Here is an 18,867-nt window from a genome sequence, read left to right on the forward strand (position 1 = left end):
GAGCCCAAGACTCGCTGCTGGAGGGAGGGAGGGAGGGAGCGCGGGAGGACTATTGCAGGGCAACCCTAAGCAAATTATCCGGAGGCTGAATTGCAAATACACATAACAATTCTTGTTTGACCCCTGAGGGGCCTCCCATTGGGGAGGGTAAATGAAGCAGTGAATTCCTCAGGTCACCCCTCACCCCATCTCTTAAGGGGCACAGTGTCCCTCAGGGGAGCAGTGCATTTGTGGGGGGGGGGGTTGCCCACGGGCTCCCTAAACTAACAAATCTCCCACCACCACTAGCTGAAAAGAGTCTCCAAACTCTTTCAAGGACGTTTTCTTCCTTACCTTGAGGTGGACAACCGAACTCTAAAAGAGCCTCGGGACTGCTGGGTGGGAGTGTGCAGTCCTGACTGAAGGGAGACAAAATAAACAACTTCCTGGAGATGAGGACTGACAGGGACAATGGAACAAGGAGCCTTGAGTTGTTCCCCATGCCCATCGCCCAGCGGGACTGTCTTGCTGCACAAGCTTGAGTGCTGGTGACAAGACTTTCAAAGGCATCCCAAGAATTCAAAAGTATTTATTGAGTACCTGCTGCATGCTGGGCTTGGGTGTGGAGGGGTGGGGGGGCGTGGGGGTTGGGGGGGTTGGAAGGACTGATTCTCTGGGGAATCAAGTTCTTCATTCTTTTAAGGTAAATCCCGAATCTGGAAAACAGTCTGGATTAAAATCTTGCCTCTCCACTAAATTGTCAGTTGTCCCGAGGATAAATATTGTCCCACACTGGACCTCCTGTCCCCACTTATCTGGGGATGTGGAGACCAGGGAGAGTCAGTTCCTCTCCAGGCCAAGGCCCGAGGCGATTAGGATGGGTCTTGGGAGGAATGCGGGAAGGGGGGGGGGGCGGGTAAAGATCAGTTCTCTGCTGATGCTGGGCATCGGCCTAGTCATTTTTGCTGGGAGCCCGGAGGCATGTCTTGGTCAAACCCATCTCATGCTCAGTCCTGCTCAGTCTAATGCCCTGGGCAAGCTGCTGTCAGTGATGGTGCCAGGACTCGTACTCCAAAAGAAAGCCTTTCGTATCTGCTGCTACCAGGACTCATGGCCTTATTTTTGCGGGGCTAGCCTCTCCCTCCTCTCCGGGTGGGCCACTCTGGAGGCCTCCCCAGCATCTGGCCGGTGTCTCTGGCTGAGGATGAACAACAGACAGCCCAGCAAAGCCTCTCGCATGTCTTGGGAGCCCAGGCGGCGAGCCAGTCGGCGCAGCAGGGGCAAGAGGTGTTGGCGGGCCAGACGGGCGGCAGGCAGCAACAGGCCGGTCAGCAGCATTCGAAGCAGCAGCGGGAGCAGTGGAGCGGGCATGGCCGGGTCAGTGACTCCGCAGGCAATCCAGATTCTATGCCTGCCTTTTCTGCTCCCTCCTCACCTGGCAAAGACATGGGGTGGGCAGGATGCCCCCCACCACACATCCCGTTTACACGCTCATGCTCCCCAGACCTCAATTCACGTGTCACTTCTGCTTCCCTGAAGCCCTTTCTCTCAGCAAGGTACCTATGGCAGGAGGGTTCTCACTGTAAAGCCGGGACTAGGGCCCCCAGGGGCTCCTGCTGTTCCCTGTACTCTCCCCTCCTCCCCTGCTTTTGCACACCCTCAGTCTCCTGACATTCTCCATCCCTTTTCCCTCAATCCAGCAGTTCTTCCCCAGCAAGTTTTAAGTTTTCTTTTGTAGGCCCTTGATCCACCCTGACCTGACACTTCTTACCTTCCCCACTCCCCATCCCCATCCATGGGCAGCAACTCTCACCAGTCAGAACCACTGCTCAGAAGCAATCTCTGGCTGAATTTGCCTGTCGAGACACAGCCCACAGTCGCACAGGACACTCAATACACAGGGCTGCCCCACCCAGCTCAGCCCTACCCAGCAGAGCTTGCTAGGGTGGGGGGGAGCAAGGAAGAGACAGCTGTGTGTTGGCACCTGGTATATGGAGAGAAGGGGCAGCTGGCTGCAAGAAGGGGAGGGAACAGATGTCGGAATTCTCCCTGCTGGGTGCAAACCTCGGAGTTGGAACCAAGATTGCACTTTCTCATGATGTAAGTGGAGGCACATTGATTCTTTAAGGCTCCAGCCACCTCCTCAGCTACCTCCATAACTGGGACTAGCTGGGAGAAGTAAGTGGAATGGGACTGTATCTGAGACCCACTTGTCCAAACCTCAGAAGCAGTAAGACTGCAGCCCAGACACACCAGGCATGCTCAGAGTGGCCACGACAGGGAGAAAAGGACCTGGGCAGGCATTGGTGTGTCCTCTTCTGGGGTAGACTAGTGGAGTGACAGTCCAGCTCATAGCTGGGCCCAATTGGACAGAGCTGCGTGGCACTCCCACTTAGGAACGGGAAGAGCAATACCCACTTCAGGTCCCCCTTCTCCACCTACTTTTCCCCCCCAGGATTAAATGAGGTTCCATACGACAGCAAGATTTAGAGACACCCTGGGTTTGTTTTGTTTTTAAATACAGTAGTACCTTGGTTTTCGAATGTCTCCATTGACGAACATTTCGGTTTACGAACGCCGTAAATCTTATGGGTCTATGGTATCATTAGATAGTACAATTCCTGCCAAATTTGCAGTTTTAGGGGTTGCTTTTAAAGGTCTGGAATGGATTAATCCATTTTGCATTACTTTCTATGGGGAAACCGTGCCTCAGTTTTCCAACGTTTCAGAATTCGAACTGCCTTCCAGGACGGATTACGTTTGAAAACCGAGGTACCGCTGTATCTGATTCTCCTACTTAATAAAATGGAAATAATTTCTGCCTTGCTGGACTCACGTGAGGTAATGGCCTTGAAAGTGTTTTGTGAACTTCACAGCCTTGGGAATAGGATCACTTACCCACCACCAGCCTCCCTGAGCATTATCACATCTCCAAAACCATTGAAGCCTTTGAAAAAAGACAACTTAACCATCCAAAAGGCCTGTTCCACTTCTACCTGGATGAAGCAGGGGAGGAAGTAGGAGCTAGAGTGTAAATTTATAAACATTTCCTCCCTCGCCTTCCAGTTGCTTCCTGGAAAGATATGGCAACGTGTCATCCCTTGGCCATGGGCAGCATGTGTATGACAAGCCTGAGTTCCTGACCTCACTCAGTTCTCACTACCACTCTGGAAGGGTGTGAGGACTATAACCATTGTACGGAGGAGGAAACTGAGGTTCAGAGTGGTTAAGTAACTTACCTATGAGTAAAATCACACAACATATACATGGCCTGATCTCCCCCCACCCCCCAAACCTGCTCCTTTCTCAGGCTTTCTCATCTCTGTAAATGGCAACTGCACCTTTCTAGTTACTGTGGCCCAAATCTTGGAAGTTATCCTTGACTTCTCTCTTCCTATCACCTACATTAGTCAATTCAGGTGACTCTACTTTCAAAATGCTCAGCATCTCACCACATCTCACCAACACCACATGACTACCCTCGTCTGAGCCTTCATCACCTCTTGCCTGAATTATTGTAGTAGCTTCCTAACTGGTGTCCTGTTCCTCTTTTCCATATAGTGACCGGAATAATCTTTATACAACATGAATCAGATCCTGTCCTTGTTTTGCTCAAACTGTCCACTGACTCCCATTCACTCAAAGTTAAAGCCAAAGGCTTGAATTATGACCTACAAGGCCCTGGATGGTCTTACCTCCCCTGGCTTCCTGATTCAACTTCTAGTTCTCTCTCTCTCTCTCTCTCTCTCTCTCTCTCTCTCTCTCTCTCTCTCTCTCTCTCTCTCCCCCCTTCCCTCCCTCCCTCCCTCCCTCCCTCCCTCCCTCCCTCCCTCCCTCCAACCCCCTCCTCCAGCCACACTGGGTTCCTTGCAGCTCTTTAACTGTGTCACACATATTTCTGCCTCAGGGCCTTTGCACCTACTATTGCTCCTGCCTGCAAGGCTCTTTCTCTTGGTATCCACATGGCTCCATCTCTTATCTCCCTCAAGTCTTTGCCCAAATGTTGTTCATCCATCCTGTTTAAAAGCATACTCCTTCCACCCCATCCGCTCCTCTGCTGCCTCCACAGCAAATCATTGTCTGACATGCTGTATATTTAATTGTACTTCCTTATCTTGTTGATTATCTGCCTCCCCCCCGCCCGTAGAGTAAAAATTCCATGATAGTGACTTATGCCTTTTGTCAGCTGCTGTGTCCCTGGTGCTTGGCAATAAACATGTGATGTAAGAATACGTAAATGAAGGTTCTGTGACGGGCCCCACCTGCAGGCCTGCTTGCTCCAGAGTCTGTGCCCCTGAGCCCCAGAGTTCCATTGATCCAAACACACTCCTAGGTACTTGTACGTGTGAGAACCCTGCAGGTCACATACAATTGGACAGAGCTATATGGAAGGGAGGTACTGACCATACTGAGCCAAAGGAAGGGAAAGTCAGGCCTCGATGGGTCTCTCCGGGAATTTCCAAAGCATGTCATTTCCAGTATATCATGGAGGCTCCACCAAGGCGCTGGCCCACATCTGCAGTTGCTGTGACCTTGGGTGACATATACTCCACCCATCCCAGCCTAATAGTTTTTGCAGCTGTGGTATCTTGTAGCTGTGAGATTCTTCGACCCTGGGCCTGGGGACAGTGAGGAAAGTAAGGGAAACAGGATGTAGGCCCTCAGAACAATGGGGAACGCCAGAGGACTTTGGGAACAGAGGTCAGGAGGGGCAACGGCTGAGTCCAGGGCAGGGATGGAGTTATGGTTTATTCTCTACCCCTACCCCCTCCTGGGGTTAACTCCGCTTTCCTCCCCCTCTCCACCCTCACCTGGGATTAACCCCACCCCAGCCCCCTCAGCGTGCCCCAGATATTTTCTCCAAGGCAGAAAACCAAGGGCTCTGCTAAGTTTGTCCTCAGCCTTTTCTGGAAAGATAACCATCCTTTCTGGCAACAACGCTGCTGTGGGGCAGTTCCTTCCAGTTCCTGATTAAGCCTCGTGTAATGAATCCTGCCTGTACTGCCATGACCTCTTCCCCTCATCCTCTGCTGACCAGGGAGGGGCCCGGCAACTTTGAGGAAATTGGCCAAACCTCCTGTTTTGAAAAGTAAACTGAAAAAAAAAATATCTGGGGACCAACGTGTGAAGTGGAAACCTGTGGACGGGGCTCTTGTGAAACCTGGGAGCACGGGGTGTCCTGCGCCTCCCACCTCTTTCTGTTCATCTCATCCACACATTCAAATGACTCTACAGCCTGGCTACCGCCTCTGCAATGGCCTACACAGGGAGGTGAAGCGTGCTTCTGTATGTGCTGGCTCAGATCTGGATTCCCCTGTGGGGACCCTGTCTCAGGGCCGCTCTGGCTACCTGAGCGGACTGTACACTGCACAGCCTGGGGTGGGAATGGCACCCTCGGGGGGGGGGGGGGGCTGGTCCTCTTCCCTAAACCGGGAATGATCGTAACACCTACCTCCACCAGGATCAAGAGATGGGAGAGTAGTAGGTCAGAGCCTGGCTCCTCGAATGTGTCCAATAAACAAGAGTTTCCTGCCTTCCATCATTTTGGGTTTTCCCTCTTGGTATACCCTATGTCTGACGCTAGCCCAGGGAGCGGCTTCCTGAAGGCCTGCCCCTGAAAATGGATGCTGGGGCTCACTTCATGCTTGAAGAATTGATGGAGCCCCTGGGACATGGCTCTGTTATGTTTCACGGTCCTGGTGTCCCCTCCAAAGGATCGGCACTGGCTTAGAGCACTTCCTGGTCGTGGGAGGTGGAGGACAGGGCTGATGTCCACACAAGGAGCTCTGAAAAGAGGCCAGGAAGACCTCATGGAGGGAAGGGAGTGCTGAGAGGCCCAGGGGCCCAGGAGCAGGCGCGGAGACTGGCTGGGTTGAGGAAGCGTCGACGGGGAAGGCTGAATACTAGCCCAGAGGAATAGGAGTTCAGCCCTGTGACCAAGCACAGCCACAGTGGTCCTGAAACCACCCAGCTGAGTGGAGCTGCTGGGAGGATCTGAGGCCTGCATGTAGAGACAACTGAAAGAACATTTTGTAAACTGCAGCACCTCTGAGGTAAGAGGTGCTGCATGCAGGAGGGACTGTCCCTTACCCATGACCCCCATTCCTCTGCCCACCATGCCAGGCAAGGATAGTCCCATGCCCAGGCAGTTAGGCAGTAGGACACACACTACACATGCTCAGAAGACACATAGAAAGTGGGTCAGGGAGTTGGATGCTGCCTGAAAGAGTAGAGCTGACAGGTGGGACCACCCTACCCACAAGAGCAGCTGCTCTGCCCAGAGAGTGGCCTGTATAGAATGCAGGCCATTGTCTCCACTGAAACAACTGTCACTCTCCCCAGACTCAGCTGGCAGGACTCAAGTTGGGAATGTGAAAGCAACCCTTCTGGCAAGGCCTCTCAGGAAAAGGCACAGCTGTTCCTTGGACAGTGGGAGGGAGAAGCATGGACTGAAAGGCTGGAGTTGGGATAAGGAAGGACATGCCAGGCATATTTGATGCAGAGAGGGAGAGCAGCAAAACCCACAGGCCCCAGGGATAAATTTAGCAAAGATTGAGCAAGACCCTCACGGAGGAAAAAAACAACATTTTTACAAAAAAGAAGTTTTAAATGTTGGATGGATGTGCCAAGGTAATGGTCAGGAAAGTTCATGTTATAAAGTTGTTAGTTGTCTCCCAAATTAATCTGGAAATTCAATTAGATTCCAATTAAGAACCCAACAGTTGTTTGTTTTCCCTTTCTGGAATTGAGTAAGCTGATCCTAAAATTTATATGGAAGGAAAAAAGGGCCAAGAATAGCAAAGTCCATCTGAAGAAGAAAAAGAAGAGGAGATGCAAATCTGGCCCTATGGATATTAATCCGGTGAATCTGGTCAGATGGGAATGAAAACAGTGTGACAAGACGCAAGAATATGGACACAGCGACTAAAGAATAGAATACAGAGTTTAGAAACAAGTGCAAGAGTATATAGGGCAGAGGTAGAATTTCTGGTTAGAGGAGAAAGGACATACAGGTCAGAAACGGGGTTGGGACAGTTGACAATCCATGACAGAAAGATAAGATTTGATCTTTTGACATACCAACTACAAAAATAAATTCCAGTGGTGTTAGCGACCTCTGGGTGGAAGGTAAAACTGTAAAATCTAGGAGCTGATCTTTAGGAATTTGGGATAGTAGAGAATTATTTGTTTTATAAATGTTTACCTCTAGTTATGGTAATTGTCATGCAGGGACTCTGGTCCCCCTCCCCACATAAGAACACAGGACATGGTGAGGCCAAAAAGGAGCACCCACGGAACCACAGATAGGGGAGTCGTACCAGTATATTCTTGCTGGCGGCTGGTCGAGACACACAAGCAAACATCCGCCAGTACCCCAACAAGGGGTCTTCCTGTACCCCAGTCTCGCTGGCGGCCAGGCTAGACACAGGAAGTAGGTTCCACACGATCCACAATCTGCCATCCATGCTTGCTAACCCCACTCGCGAGCCACAATCTGCTGTCCACTTCTCTGCCAACCAACCAAGAGTAGCCACAACAGTTATATTAGTGGCTAATGGTTAACCGGTAACAGCTGATGGCCATCTACTACACGAGCCAGCACCTTTCCACGTGAGGCCGAGAGCCTGAAAACTACTCTCTGGGACTCTGTCGCCACAGGGGCCCTGTATCAGGTACCCAGCTCATGCTAAAAAGTTCCAGTCCAGCTCAAACAATGTCCCAGGGGGTGTCCCCCGATGTCCACCCACCAGTCTTTCTGGGCACACAGCCAGACCTCTTGGGCACAGACAGGGTCTCTCAGGGTACCACCAGCTTTTCTGGGCACAACAAGACCTCCTGTTTACAGCCAGGGTCTCTCAGGGTACCACCAGCCTTTCTGGGCACAGCCAGACCTCTCGGGCACAGCCAGGGTCTCACAGGGTACCACCAGCCTTTCTGGGCACAACCAGACCTCCTAGGCACAGCCAGGATCCTCAGGGTACCACCAGTCTTTTTGGGCACAGCCAGGCTTCCTAGACACAGACAGCGTTCTTAGGGCACCGCACTGGAACAATAGTGACTCTCAGCCAAGGTGCCTACATATTCGCGACAGCAGCCAGTCCTGACACAAAAGCAAACATCCGCCCGCACCCCAACAAGGGGTCTTCCTGCACCAGCCTCGCTGGCGGCGGGTCAAGACACAGGAAGCCTGTTCCGCTATATGGTGTACATTCCCAAGCAAACAGTCAAGTGGTCCATCAAATCAGGGATGGAAGGCACTTGCAGCATGTACAGGTGGAATCACCTTATTCAATTCCCCATAGTCCACAGTCATTCGCCAGGGCTGTGCATTGGCCTCACAATGTGTGCCCTCTCCGCAGGGCGAGGGCTCCAAGTCCTCCCCAACCTGGGGTTGAGGGACAACCTTGACCTCACCGCATCCTCCACCGAGGACTCAGCAAGCATTTCCTCCTGGGACCACAAGTCCCGCATCTGGGCCACCCCAGCAAGCACTGCACAGCCCACACGACCACAATGACCTTCACTTTCTCTGGCCTATGCTGGTTGGAGAGACATCCACGTCCTCCCACCCCTCCACAGGGGTCCAGCTCCCGAGAACGGTGGCCACTGGGCACCACACACTGTGTGGGGGCCACCTGTCCTCCTGCCCGAGTCAGACATCATTCATACCTGGCCGGAGTCCCGCTCGCCGCGCCAAGTATCTGAGTGGGTGGAGGCCTCGGTGCAAGATGTCCACAACCCTCAGAGCCTACAGCAGCAGATTACCAAAAAACAGGCGACGCCCGTCATGGCCAACAGGGTGGCGTGCCATCCAGAGGCTAGAGAGGCCCACCAATTCACCCAGGGCTCACGTTTCTCCCAGGCAGATTGTGTTTCCTGCTCCCGGCGCTGCTCCTCACGGGCTTCCCGAGACTGAGTATTCATATGCACAAAGTGCTCCACAGCCCTTCGGAGAGTTTTGGCTGGCACCGTACCCTGCTCGCTGTGCCATGTGTCATGCAGGGTCTCTGGGCCCCCTCCCCGTATAAGAACGCAGGATATGGTAAGGCCAAAAAGTAACACCAATGGAGCCATAGACAGGGGAGTCATACCACTATATTCTCACTGGGTTGGCGATACGGGAAGCAGGAGCCACATGATCCACAGTCCGGCGTCTGCTTCTCTGCCTGCCTGCCTGCCAGCCAGCCAACCAACCAACCAACCAACCAACTAACCCCACTTAGTAACTGCAATCTGCTTGCTAACTCAGCCATGGCAGTTATATCAGTGGCCAATGGCTAACTGGTTACAGCTGATGGCCAACTAGTCACAGCTGATGGCCATCTACTACCCGAGCCAGCACCTTTCCACGTGACACCGAGAGCCTGGAAACTGTTCTCTGGGACTCTGTCCCCACAGTAATTTTCAAAATTATATAAAAGTGGAGATAATATAACGAATCCCCTTTTATCAATATAACGAATCCCCTTTAATCAATCACCCAGCTTCAATAATAATTCAGAAATGCTCAATTTACAAAATACACTACAAATAAAGTGAAAAGACAGTCCCTCACAGACGGGGAGAAGAAATTTGCAATCCACATAACTGAAAAAGATTTAGCACCAATCATAAATAATTTTACAACAAATAAGAAAAGGACAAAAAAAAAAACACAACAGAAAAATTAACAAAGGACACGAGTAAGTTATTTCCTGAGGAGGAAACATGAGTGGTCCATAAATATGAACAGTATGAACAATATCCTGAAAGAGCTACCTTTTTGCATCCCTGAGCAGTGGAAATTCATAGAGTGCTGGAGGGAGGGTTACCTGCTATAATACAATCGTTGTAGAGGGCAATTTGGCAATATCTGGTAAGACTGGAAACACACATTTCCTTGGAACCCAGTGATTCTACTTGTAAGTGTGACTCTAGAGAAATTCTCACAGATACACACGGAGAGACGTGTATGAAGATGGCCTTTCATGCTTTTTGTAATAACGAAAAAACTGGAAACAACTGAAATGTCCACCAACAGGAGAAAAGCAAACTAGGTCATAAAACGGAATGCTATACAGCAGGTAATATGAATGCACTAACTGTTATGTATCAACATATCAACAGGGATAACTATCAAAAACATGATGTTGAGCAAGATAAAAAACCAAGTGGCAAAAGAATAAGAGCCAAATGATACCATTTATGTAAAAATTTTAAACCCATGAGCAATAGTGTGTGTGTGTGTATTTGTGGATACTAACCCATGTAAAACTAGAAACACAGGTGGGAAAGACAGACAGGACTTTAGGAGAATGGCTTCCTCTAAGGGAGAAGGGCCAGAGGAAATGACGGTCCACAGATGACTGTGCCCCCCATGGCGACCCAGGCGATCACAGCCTGCTCCCTGAGCCGCAGACTCAGAAGGAGTGTGGTGCTCTCCACACCTCCACTTATCTCTCTTCTCCTGCCCCTTGTGAATCCAAGGGAGACCCCACCAGGCTGTCCTCTTCCCTTCCCTCCCTCACCCCTGTCTCTCTCAGTGAGGGAATTCTGCAAATATGAGGCAAGGGACTGCACACCTCATCCTAAGAGTGGTTGGTGGACCTGGAGTGGTGGGTTTGGGGAATACACATCTGCCAAGACCACTGACAGTAAGTCTGTATCAATTATGGTAAAACAGATGCCGTTAAACTTGTCTGTTTAATTCAGTGGATGAGTATTTATTCTGTTGGAATCTAACAATACAAATGTCCAATAATGGAAAATATGGGTATGATTCTTTCTAAGGAGCTACCCTTGGAACGTGTCTTCATTCTTGGAATAGATACATGTTTATCTACACAAAAGCCTACCTACAGAATTACCATTCTAGTTAGAATTGTGCTGGGAGAGGTCACACCAACCAATTAATTAATGAATTGAAGAGGGTAGCTCTCAGACCTATAAATAATACTTCATTTATCACATTGCCATTTACAAAGATTATGATTCATTTGGTCCTTATAATTTTCCCCTGAATGTTCTCATCTCTGAAGAGATAAATAAACTGAGGTTCAGACACGACCTCAGTGACAGCCAGAAGAGGATGGTAGGAAGACAGTTGAGGTAGAGGAGTTTGCGTATCAGACCCAAAAGGGTTCCAATTCCAGCAGGGACCCCTTGGCCCTGCAGGAAGCATCCTCCATGGGGAGCTTTAAGGTTCAAAATGTGGGACGTGTTCACATTAGCTAGGAGAGCCGTTCGTTTCCTTAGTCATACACTTATTTAGTGTTCATAGGTGCATCAATGACTAAGACTATCCTGTGCCAATAGATAGTCAGTAGGGGAGTCAGAGGAGTAACCAAGAAATGACAACAGAGAGAGATTAATAAATGCTATGCCAGGAAAAATGCCTGGTAGCTTAGGAGTCCCGGGCACCTGGCCAGGGTAGGGCCTGGGGTGTGTGTACATACCACGGAGCTTCTCAGAGAAGGGCTCCTGGTGGACGGAACTTCTGAGCTGAGGCTTGAAGGAGTGGCCAGGAAGGGGTGAGGCCTCAGGAGGAAGAGGAAGAGGCAGAGGATGTGCTGGGAGCAGAGGATGGGAAGAATGTGACACACAGTTGTGGGGAGACCTGCTGCAGGTGGGGGACAGAGCCCAGGCGAGGAAAAGCATGAAGGCTGAACAGAGTGGGGTGAATTCAGGAAATGTTTGGTGCAGGCAGGCATTGACTGGAAGCAGTGCTTTGGCGAGTCTTGGACATTCCTCCTGGCTGCTGTCACGAATAGTGGGAAACCAGGATCATTTTGGGGGAAATGGGTTGATGAACCCAGGTTTCCAACAAGGTGGTTCTGAAGACCCCATGAGACCTCGAGTTTGACGTCTTTGGCAGGAGTGTGGGCAGCAGTGAAGCTTGGAAGGGGTAGGGGCGGGGCAGGAGCAATGTGGACAGTGATCCACAAGACAGAATGAGACTGTTGTGGGGATAGGTGGCGGGGGTGGGGGGGTGGGGGGGGGAGAAGTTCCCATTCACATCAGCACCTTGATTTCTCCTCCTTGTGGAGACAGAATTAGCCCAAGAGCAATCCAAGAAGTGGGAAAATGAAGTTACAGATTTCCAAAGGGAATGGGTACGTGTAAGACATTTATTTTGTAAATAAATAAGCACACATACAAACACACACAGGCATTGACAAACAGGAAGTGGTGACCCTGGGAGGTGGAATAGAAGGTGAGGTTTGGTTTGTTTCTCTGTGCTGTTCCGTATTTTCCATGTTCTAAGAAGACTATGTGACCCCTGAAGTCCAAGAAGGACACAATAGTTGTTATTTATACACAAGAGGCGTCTTCCGTATAGAGTCAGATGTCACCAGGAAGTGTGAGGAATTAGCATAGCAGGTTTTGGGGATGCATGTAGCTTTACGAGGGGACAGGTGGCCTGGAAAGGGCAGTTCTGCTGGAGTGAAGGGGCGGAGTCCATGTAGCAGGATTTAAAAACCTAGTGGAAAAAACAAAACAAAAACAAAACTAGTGAAAATGATGCAGGATTTGTTGCTTAGTGAATGCGGAGGGTTTGAGGGTTCATAGTTTCATGGAGCCGAAGAATGGATACACGGCAAGAAGTTTCACAGTTTAAGAAGATAGTTTATCATAGTAAGCAAAGAATTACAGCTTCGGAGTGCGAAGGGGTACCCGAAACTGGGATGCCCACTAGCTAAGGCATAAGCTTGTGTGTATATACCTTTATTTCTACCTGGGAGGGGATGCTGGGATGTGGGTGCCTATGGATACAATGTTTTCCAGACTCCCTTTACTGCTTAGCTTGGGGGGAGACCAGTGAAACAAACCCGATTGTCCCAGAGTATGATTGATGATATTTTTGTTCTGGTACAGTTGTTCTGGTACAGTTGCCCTGTGTTCTGTTTTTGTTTTGTTTTTGCTTAGTTTACCAAGGAGTTTTTAACTGCCTGATGTTATATTAACTAATCTGCTTTAATTCCCCCTTTGAAGACCAAACCCTAACTGCTGTTAGGGAGTGGGGGGCATGACTGCTTTGGCTACTTCAGGCTGAGGAGGGGCATAAAGAGACAGGCAGGTAGGGCTTGTCCAGAGGTCTACTTAAAGGACCTGTGTAGACAAGCGATTGCAGATGGGGGCAGTGTTGTTTCCTAGGCCATCGTAGCCACCCCAGGGCTGGTTTGCAAGATGAGAGATACACTGTAGGCAACAACATGAAGTGATTTCTATAATGATGAATAAATGAAAAATTAGAAAAGCTTTTTTAAGTTCTGTTAAGCTAGGAAGCCAGGAAGGACAGATTTACGCTGAAAAATGTTGTTCGTTGTTTAATGTATGAATTTGTTGAACTTTATTTTTAATTAGCTGAGAGTTGTCAGAAAGATTGAAACATCATAATCCTTTAAAATGTTTACATCCTTTATTACGTTTGAGGAGGAGGTAGTCTATGGCAGCTCTGTTTTCGAGAACTGCTTCTCTGACCTGTCCTAACTCTTGTCCCATGGCATGAAGTGCCTGTGAATTAGCATTCAGGGCCTTTGCCATTGAGCAAGCTATATGATTAATTTCTACATTTAGGGCAATGGTTACAGCAGGTACCACAAAAAGAGACAAGAATATATATTCAGCTGGACTGACATGCACATTCCCGTTGCAGCTAGGATTTAAAGTAAGCTCTTTGCGGTGTCTACCTTGGCAGCTTTTGGGGAAAGAAGACAATTAATCATCCCAGAGAGCACAATCCCTCAGTGCTGTAAGCTGGAACATAAGAATAGGCAACATTTTCACAAATGAGAAACCATTCAGCTGGCAATTTGTTATGGGCATTAGCATAGCTTATGAAGATGATGGAGCTACAATTTAGGCTACAAGTGGTAGAAAGACTAAAACATTGTTTGGAGCACCCAGTAAAAACAACACATTGATCAGCTGGAGTTACAGTTTTTACCTGTAAAGGAAACATTTCTTTTGGGTGCTGGTGGGACCCCAATTATAAATACTAGTATATATTGGCTTTTTTTTTTTTTTTTACTTAACTGTAATGCTCGGGTGAGAGCTATTAGCTCAGCCAGTTGTGCACTGGCACCAGAGGGAATGCTTGCATTTTTAAATATGTTATGTGAAGTAACAACAGCATATTCAGCTCTCCGAATGCCATTTTTCATAAAAAGAGCTCCCATTAGTGAAGAGTGAACAATTTGGATTATCTAGGGGTGTTTCTTGTAGATTTGCTTTAGCAGCATAGGGTTGTAATAAAACTTGTTGGCAGTTATGAGTTAATCTTTCTTTCGTTTTTGGAAGGAAAGTAGCAGGATTAAGAGTGGAGTAAATTCATATTTGGATTACAGGACCTTTAGCATTTAGTAGTCCTTGAATATAGTGAGGGGCATAAACGGTTAAGTCTTGTCCGTTGTAAGCTTGGTTGCCTCAGGGACCAGAAGAGCAGCTGCTGCTACTGCCCAGAGGCCGGCTGGCCAACCTCCCCACAGCTCTAGTTCCTTACTTAGCTAGCCCACCGGTTGTTGTGATGGTCCCTTGGGCTATGTTAGGACTTCTAAGGCTACTCCCTGTTTTTTTTTTTTTTTTTTTTTTTTGGTTACATATATATGAAAGGATTTTCCTGTGGGCAGATTTAAACCTGGGGCGCTTAAAAGAGCTTGTTTTAAAAGGCTGAAAGCCTATTTTGCCTTTGGGCTCCAAAGTAACAGGTGGGTATTTGCAGTCTGAGTGTCTTTAATCAATTGATAGAGAGGACGGGCTATTATTTTGTATCGGGGGTCCATAGATGCAGTAGCCAGTGATGCCTAGGCAGCCCCTTAGTTGCTTAAGGGTCTTAGGTAGGAGATATGAGGAGATGGGGTGAATTCTGTCCTCCCCTGGGCCCTAGTCCCTTCAGAGATAATTAGCCCAAGGTATTTGACAGAAGTCTGACGCATTTGGGCCTTGGTCTTGGAAATTTTGTAGCCCTTAGAGTGTAAAAAATTCAAAAGAGCAGTGGTGCCTGGCTAATGAGGTCTTCAGATGGAGCACACAATAGGAGATCATTAACAGATTCTAAGAGCGTGCAACTGTCATAAGAAAAGTCTGACAGGTGCTTAGAGAGGGTCTGTCCAGGGAGGTGAGGACTATCTCTAAATCCCTGGGGGGGATCGGTCCAGGTGAGCTGTGAAGTCTGGGACCTCAAAGGCAAAGAGATATTGTGATTCAGGGTGTACACATATGTAGAAGAAGGTATCTTTTAAGTTTAAGACTGTGAACCATTTGGCAGTTTCAGATATTTGAGCTAAGAGCGTGTAAGATGTGGAATTATAGGGTGTATAGGAATAACGGCCTCACTGATGGCTCGGAGGTCTTGAACTAATTTCCATTTTTTATTGGATTTTAGAGTTTCTAAGATGAGGGTGTTGCAAGGGCTACTGCATTCTCTAAGAAGGCCCTGTTGCTTGAGATTGGCAATTATTTGTATCAGTTTTTTGAGTGTCTTAGGTTTTAGAGGGTATTGTTTTTGGCAAGGAAATAGAGTGGGGTTCTTAAGATGGATGTATACTGGGATGGCTGTTAAGGCAAGACCAACTACGCCCTGTGAGGCCCAAACATTATGGTTGATGTTGGCTTTTATTACCAGGAGGCAGCTAGGAATACTTTCAGGGGCTAAGAGAACAATAGTTCCCATTTCAGTCATAATGTCTTTTCCTAATAGTGGGTAGAGCTTTCTGGCATAATCAAGAAAGAATGGGAGAATATTAGGTCACCCCACATACAGCCTAAGGGCTGAGAGAAATATTTAGTAGCTGGCTTGCCCCTTACTCCACGGATAGTAACATGTTGCTTGGAGAGCGCCCCTGGGTTGGAAAGGAGGACGGAGAAAGTGGCTTCTGTGTTTAGAAGGAAATTAATGGATTTTTTTTTTTTTTTTTACTTTTAGGGTTATCCGGGCTCAGGTCCCGATAGTGAAATGGGAGAAGGGAGACATTGGTATAAGCCCTGGGACCCATCAGTCTCCAGCAGGGGTCGGCTAGGCGAGGCTGGCCCCAGGGGTAGAGGCCTCTGGGGACAGTCTGACTTCCAATGATCCCCTTGGCGAATGAGACAGGGCTGCGGAGATCTCCAAGTTAGCTTCAGTGGCCATGGGCATTCCCTTCGCCAGTGGCCAGACTGTCCACAATGGTGGCAGTCAGACTTTCCTCGGGTACCCTGTTGAGCTGGGGTGTGTAAGGCAGCCGCTAATACCTTCGCCTTTTAAAAAAAATTTCTTTTCTTGTTTTGGGCTTTCTTCTGGTCCCAATTGTAAAAGACAGTTTTGGCTACCTTGAGTAACTGATTCAAGGTGTCTTCAGGACCAATGGCCAATTTTTGTAATTTTCTGCAGATGTTTGGGGCAGCCTGAGTTACAAATTTATCCTTTAAAATGATTTTTATTTTAAGGGAGTTTGGCCAATAGGAGTGTACTTGATTAGGGCTTCCCTGAGTCTTTCTAAAAAAGCTGAGGGATTTTTTCCCGAATTTTGGCTAATGGTAGATAGTTTTGAATAATTGATGGGCTTAGTCCTCGTGTTTTTTAGACCTTTTAAAATGCATGCCAGAAAATGGTTTGTTTGTTTTTGCCAGTTTCCCATGGCTGTGTTAGGATCCCATTGTGGATTTGCAGTAGGTATTGCTTGCTTTCCTGTAGGGAAAGTCTTTAGAGTGGGGTCTCGTTCTGTTTGTTTATTATGATATGTTAGGAACTGATTATTTTCAAATTTTTTGGCTGCTTGTAAAGCTACCTGCTTTTCAGAGTTAGGGAAAGTCTGATTTAAAAGTAACATAACATTCTTCCAAGAAAAGTTAAAGACCTGAGAGAGGTTTTGGAAGGCTTCTATATATTTGTTAGGGTTATTTGAAAACTTCCCTCGGTTCCCCCTTTATTTGTTTGAGATCCTGTAGGAAGAAAGGGACTTGAACCCTGACAGGCCCAAATTTTCCTGGCATTTCCTGTAAGGGAAGGAGATTTGTTCTTAATTGGACGCGCCTTCGTACAGGAGGTCCCAAATGTGGGGCAACAAGACAGAGCTGGGGTAGGAACCGGCTTCAGAGGAAGAGGAGGGTATAGAGCTTTGGGGCGATGCCTTGACTGGGTGTTCATTAAAGGCACCTCCTCAGGAAAGGAGAGTCCTGCTGGGGGTTCCTTTGGAGGAGTCTCCTTAGGAGGGGTTTTCTGAGGAAGAGTCTCCTCAAAAAGAGTCTCCCTAGGAGGAGGGAGGCAAGAGATCATGGCCAAAAGAGCCGGGTCAACTTTACGTTTTTTACAGAGATTTGGGTTGTTCCTTAGGGTGAAAAAAGCGGGTACATAAGGAACTTTTGTCCATTTGCCTTCCCGCCTACAAAATAGATTTAACTGCATGATAGTATTATAGTTTGTACTTTCCTTAGGAGGCCAAGTTTTCCCATTTTTCAGCTTGTATTGAGGCCAAATCTTGGCGCAAAAGAAAACCAAACTCCGCTTTTTTAAAGTTTGAGGATTAAATTTGTCCCGATGTTTCAAGATGCAATTCAGGGGGGTGAAGGCGCGTGAGGGCTGATTGCCTATCTGGAAGGGAGGAAGAACAGAAAGGAGTCCCTTTGAAATTCATTTTCCACAATTTGCTCTAGGGTGTCCCCTAGACACGGCCATGGACACCGCGACCGGTTCCGAGGCAGGTGGGGAGACACGGCGTGCCAGGATTATTCGCACTTCCCTGGGCGGCCAGCCCATGCTTCCGTGAGTGCCTACCCAAATCCGTGTGTGTGTGTGTGTGTGTGTGTGTGTGTGTGTGTGTGTGTGTGTGTCCCCGCCTGAACGTCTGGCACTGGCCCACAGGCCAGTAAAGGCTGTGGCTGATAATAAGATGTTTTAAGGTAGAGGGGTGTGGGCCCCGACTTTGAGCGTTACAAAAAGTGATGGCACGATTAATATAATAGTGGCCTTTTAAATAAAGATGTTTAAGGAGGGAATATATACTTAAGGCTTGTAAAGAAGGCATGTGGTCAAAACAAAAAGGTGTAGGGGGTTGTCTTGAGATTGGGAACTATTTTGTTTCCACCTATGATGAATGTAAGTAAGGTGCTTGTCAGCTTGTAGGGCTGTGCTGGCCCAGGGAGTTAGGGCCAAGCGGTTAACGTTTAGCTCGTTTCTGTTAGCCCATAAGCTCACTTCTGTTAACTTTTTGTTTGTTCCATCCTACCAGCTTACAACCTGGTAACTGTTAACTTCTGTTAACTGTTTATTTGTTTTATTAGGAAGGTTGCAAAAACAACAGAGCGATTTGGGGTGTGTATCAGGACACTTCCACCTGCGCTTTAAACTTGAAAGAGATCCCAATAAGAGGATATAAGAGGGTGAGCTAACTGACAGGAAAATTTTATTCTGAGCAACAAGGGATGTCCTATAGAGACAAAGATCCACGTTTTTACCTTAAGGTGTTTTGAGGCTTGTGGAATGTGTTGAGGAAATTTCACAGGGGAGAGACCCTGGACCAGTGTTTTAAAAGCTAAGGAGAGACGGTGACAGGATGAAAAGAGCAGTATAGACGGAGGAGTTATTCCACTGGCACCCTTATGGGCGGTTGGGCTGGGAAGGAACCAGAGAGACCTTTGGGACCCACCACAGAATAGCCACAGGCAGGGTCCCTCAGTTTTCTGCAAAGGCCCACAGTCCTGGCCACACGCCAGTATTTAGCTTCCTCGAGGAAAGGAGGAAAAAATAGCAGAGGTGTAGGAGAAAGCAGCTGAGAGGGGGAGGGAGAGCCTCTGGATGGCACCCTTCTGGGCAGTTGGGCCAGGGGAAGACCCAGGGAGCCTTTGGGACCCACCGCAGAGTAACCGTGCCAGAGCCCCTCAATTGCTTCCAAGAGCCATTCACCCCTACCTTGCTCCATTTTGGGGCTCCCC

At 48.4% G+C, this 18,867-nt stretch overlaps 1 protein-coding gene across 3 annotated transcripts; it reads right to left on the reverse strand.

Annotated features, from left to right (window-relative positions):
• Positions 1-556: 556 nt before the first annotated feature.
• On the reverse strand, positions 557-7,785 carry MYMX (myomixer, myoblast fusion factor). Of its 3 annotated transcripts, XM_074333014.2 has the most exons (4): positions 7,299-7,785; positions 5,432-5,765; positions 4,384-4,598; positions 557-1,414 (listed from the first exon to the last, which is right to left on the reverse strand). In XM_074333014.2, the coding sequence occupies exon 4, from the start codon at positions 1,348-1,350 to the stop codon at positions 1,096-1,098; it is 255 nt and encodes an 84-aa protein (XP_074189115.1). In that variant the 5' UTR covers positions 1,351-1,414; positions 4,384-4,598; positions 5,432-5,765; positions 7,299-7,785; the 3' UTR covers positions 557-1,095. The 3 variants fall into 3 exon arrangements, with proteins under 3 accessions (XP_074189115.1, XP_074189118.1, XP_074189116.1); XM_074333017.2 differs by lacking the exons at positions 4,384-4,598; positions 5,432-5,765; XM_074333015.2 differs by lacking the exons at positions 4,384-4,598; positions 5,432-5,765; positions 7,299-7,785 and adding an exon at positions 1,793-3,707 and having other exon boundaries at positions 559-1,414.
• Between the last annotated feature and the right edge of the window lie 11,082 nt (positions 7,786-18,867).

This window comes from Rhinolophus sinicus, chromosome 2, assembly GCF_057876585.1.
Source record: "Rhinolophus sinicus isolate RSI-liver-muscle chromosome 2, RSI-T2T, whole genome shotgun sequence".
Lineage (NCBI taxonomy): Eukaryota > Metazoa > Chordata > Mammalia > Chiroptera > Rhinolophidae > Rhinolophus > Rhinolophus sinicus.

Excerpts from the sequence above, each read along its gene's own strand:
- MYMX (XM_074333017.2), bottom strand. The coding sequence starts at position 1,350 with ATGCCCGCTCCACTGCTCCCGCTGCTGCTTCGAATGCTGCTGACCGGC.